Here is a 3,739-nt window from a genome sequence, read left to right as displayed (position 1 = left end):
ACCAAGCCACGTTTTCCTGTGAGTTTGCTTTGTAAAATGCTCTGAGGATTTCAGTAGTTCTCACTTGTATGGAACCGTGTCCTTTGGCACATGCTTCCCAGGGGTAGGACCCTTAGACCCCAGTCCCCTTGGCTCCAGGCTATCTGCAGAGCTTGTGCTGCCTTCAGGGGCCAGGGGATCAGATCCTGGTCCTTGAGTTGTCTCCTCCTGTATTTAATCCCCTGAGCTGTGGTACCTGTAACTGAACCTTGCTGCTGTACGTCCAGACGTGCTGACTCTGATTTCTGCTTGGACTCAATAAAAGCATTTTGTGCATCCATTTCACACCTAGAGCCCTGTTACTGACCTCAAAACAGCAACAGTTTGTGTTAAAAATGGAGATGTGTTTTTTTTTTTTTCACAGGGAAACATCTGCAGCTGAACCAGGGCTGGGCAGGGGACAGAGCCCTGGGGCTGGGCTGGCTCTGACAGGAGCTCCTCCAAGTCAAGTCTCCTGAGGCAAACTCTGTCCTGTACAATATCTGGGCCTGAACAGGGTGAACGTCCCCTGGACAGTTCACTGAAATGCCACCAGTTGTCACCAGCCTCTCCAGAAGCCCAGTCCCACCTTGCTGAGGTGCAAACCAGCACTGACTCCCTGCTCTGGGCTGTGTCCCCCAGTGTTGCACGTTTCACCCTGAAAATTAGCTAAGCATTTCAAACTCTGCTTCTTGGGCAGCACAAAAGGCTCTGCCCATTATGCAGCTTTTAACAGCATAATTACCTTCCCAGCAGCAAACTGGTTCCTTTTCTTACCTCCAGAGGTACCATTTGATGCTTTCTCCTTCTCACATACATGGGAATCCAAAAATGTATTGAAAATCTATTCCAAATCTTTTCTTCTTTCATGAAAAGGAAATGGCTTTGTCCCTCACTTTGAGCAAAAGCTCTGAGGGCACTGGGATAGCAGGCAGTACCCTGCCTGCAGGCTGACCTGGCTCTGACCAGGGAGAGAAGTTGGCCAGAAAGGTGTGTTGTCTGTGAGCTAAATACTTAGAGTGCAACAGATACAGATGATTTCGTTTATATGTGGCAGGCTAAGGACAGTAGAATTATGCCAACAAAATGGAAAGGCTCCTTTCAGCAGCAAAAAAGCAGGCAGAGGCCATAAAGATCCACTTATTCTGAGGGGAAAAAAAAAGTTAACACTCTTCAAATTAAATAATGCCAGTAAAATGAGCAGATTTTTTTTACTTTCAACTTTAGAGATGAATAAAACAAAAAACAAGCCAAGCCAATGCAGTGTGTTCAAACCACTTCAGAAACATTTTTCTGGCAGGTTTAGGTTTTGTCCTGACTGCAAGTTACTTCAACATGAGGGGGGGTGTCCAGTGAAAAGAGTGCACGTGTTGGCAGCAAAAGAGGTGACAAACCTGCACCCCCTGACTGCCCATCCACATACCCTTCACAAAATTAACAATGAAGAGACAAGGAATTAAATGACCAAAAAAAAAAGCCTCCTTTTTATTAAGACTTGTAAAGTTACAATGATAAATGGTGGATTGTCACTTTTGCTGACCAGTGAGGTTGGTTCTTGCAGGTGCTGCTGTGTCACCTGTGGGACAGTGGGACAGTCCCACCCACACCCTGCTGCTGAGGTGATGTTTGGTAACAGGTAGAACAAAAACCAACAGTGACTGAGCAACACCACATAAGGCTACCAAAGTAAATACAATCCACTCATTTTGGATGCCAGCCCTCCCCCAGACCCTCAAGCAGTCATGCTGTAAAAAAGAATCCACTCATTTTGGATGCCAGCCCTCCCCCCAGACCCTCAAGCAGTCATGCTATAAAAAAAATAATAATTGTATTCTTATTCCACCCTTAACCTGTTTGGCAGTTAAACCCTCCCAGAGATATAAATTGGTGGGGGTTTTGTTTGTTTTTTTCTTTACTTGGATCCTGTAGATAGCAGAGCAATCAGTCCAGATGAAGCACTTATAGAAAGAATATAGTTTCTGTAGGGAGAAGGTTAAGGACATGTACTTGTGAAGGTGCCACTTCCTTTGCACAGAACATTTAGCAGAAGTTTTTTGAAACACAAGGTTTGAACTGGTTCCCCCTCTGTAGGAGTTTTAAAATTTTAACATCATAACCTGAAATGCTGCTTACAGTGGAGGCCTTAGCAGGGTGCTGAAATGCACTTCACAAGCCAGGCACCCATGAAGTTCAGCCAGTTCTATTAAATTAAACAGTTAATTAGCACATGCAGCCCTCAGCAGCAGCTTAACAAAAAGATCAGTGTTTCTAAGCTACACATATCAGAGCAATCTCACAACCCAGGTGACAAAGACAGCTACTAATGACAACCAACAGGAGCAGGACTCTGTTCCAAGTGTGGTGACAAAGGATACACAGTGGGGTTGAAGTTCTTCAGCACAAAAAATGAAGCAATGATGACCAAGACCAGAAAGAGAGTATTGTTGTAGAAGATGGAAAAAGTTGTTGCTTCATAATCTGCGACTTCGTTTTTCTTCCACAGAATTCTAGGAATGAGCAGGACAGTTATTTTGGGCACACTGACACCCTGGCACACCCAGCAGGGGCTGACACCCTGCAGCAAACCCCCTGGTGCTGCTGTTGCTACAGCCAGCTGCTGAGGGAGAGTGCAGAACAGCCAGACAACCCATCAGTACAGACAGAGCCCTGCACATACTGTGCACCTGTACCCTAAAGTGAGGCTTGTTTTCCCACCAGGCACATCAAACCCACCCCTTTATAAATAACATTTTGAGCCTGAATGGGTCAGGTGCCACCAGGGAGCTTGGCAACTAGAAGACAGGGCTTTCTGCTCCAGAGAGTTGACAGCTCATGTCCTTGTGTCTTGTACACAATGGGCATGGACTCTAATCCAAGGTGCTTCCTGACACACCAGGCACAGCCTGGCTATTAGTATGAATGGAAATCCAAGTACTGACAGGGGCCAGGAGCTCCAGGGCTGAGAGGTTACCAGGCAGCATTACAGGAGGGGAGGGAAAGAAGAGGGTTACCTTTCATCCTTCTCCTTCCGAGACATCTTCCTGTTGTCTGCCTCGGACAGCTTGCGAGTCACCTCCTTGGAAACAGCATCCTCCCTCTTCTGGGCTACTCTGGAAGGAACACCATGGATGGCAGAGGGGGAAAAGGAAAGAAAAACCCAACCCTGGGATTAGAAGAAGTTGTGTTTACAGTGGGGAATAAAACTTTGCCAAGGCACTGAATGGTTTTCCCAAGTCAAAGGGAAAACAAGAGATAAATTACTAAAAATATGAGTCTAGTGCAGCTCACAGGAACATCAAGGTAGTTTTGCTATTTCATCCTGCTCTAATCTTGCCAGCTAAGTCTATTTCATCACTACAAGAGGAGTGACAGAACCCAGGGAGGAGATGCTTCCCCGTGTAACAGGTTTCACAGCAACATTTCAGACGTTCTTATTAATAAAAATTAAAAAGCTGCGAGTGTTTTATTCCACAATTGAATAACAGATCCCACTTGCAAACAAACAGCCACCCAGCTCACTTGTGTTTGAGGACAAACTTGACGTTCTTGTAGGCAAAAGCCACTAGGTAGGTGCTGACCAGGGTCATCACGCTGTACAGGACCGCGGACTGGACGAGATCCATGTGCCAGATCCTCCAGTACAGCCCTGGGGAGAGGGAAAAGGAAGGAAAACACGACATATGGAGCGGCAGGGCTGCCCAGGGGATCCCTGCCCGGCTCC

The 3,739-nt window shown here is 46.4% G+C and overlaps 1 protein-coding gene across 1 annotated transcript; it reads right to left on the bottom strand.

Annotated features, from left to right (window-relative positions):
• Positions 1-1,930: 1,930 nt before the first annotated feature.
• On the bottom strand, positions 1,931-3,698 carry SSR3 (signal sequence receptor, gamma (translocon-associated protein gamma)). The gene is made up of 4 exons (XM_009995737.1): positions 3,538-3,698; positions 3,030-3,128; positions 2,394-2,525; positions 1,931-1,997 (listed from the first exon to the last, which is right to left on the bottom strand). Exons 1-4 carry the CDS (start codon positions 3,696-3,698, stop codon positions 1,931-1,933), a joined length of 459 nt encoding a protein of 152 aa, XP_009994039.1.
• Between the last annotated feature and the right edge of the window lie 41 nt (positions 3,699-3,739).

The sequence above is a fragment of the Chaetura pelagica genome, unplaced genomic scaffold (assembly GCF_000747805.2).
Source record: "Chaetura pelagica isolate M959 unplaced genomic scaffold, ChaPel_1.0 scaffold394, whole genome shotgun sequence".
Lineage (NCBI taxonomy): Eukaryota > Metazoa > Chordata > Aves > Apodiformes > Apodidae > Chaetura > Chaetura pelagica.
The sequence above is the reverse complement of the archived record's forward strand: the minus strand, read 5'-3'. Positions and strand labels throughout refer to the sequence as shown.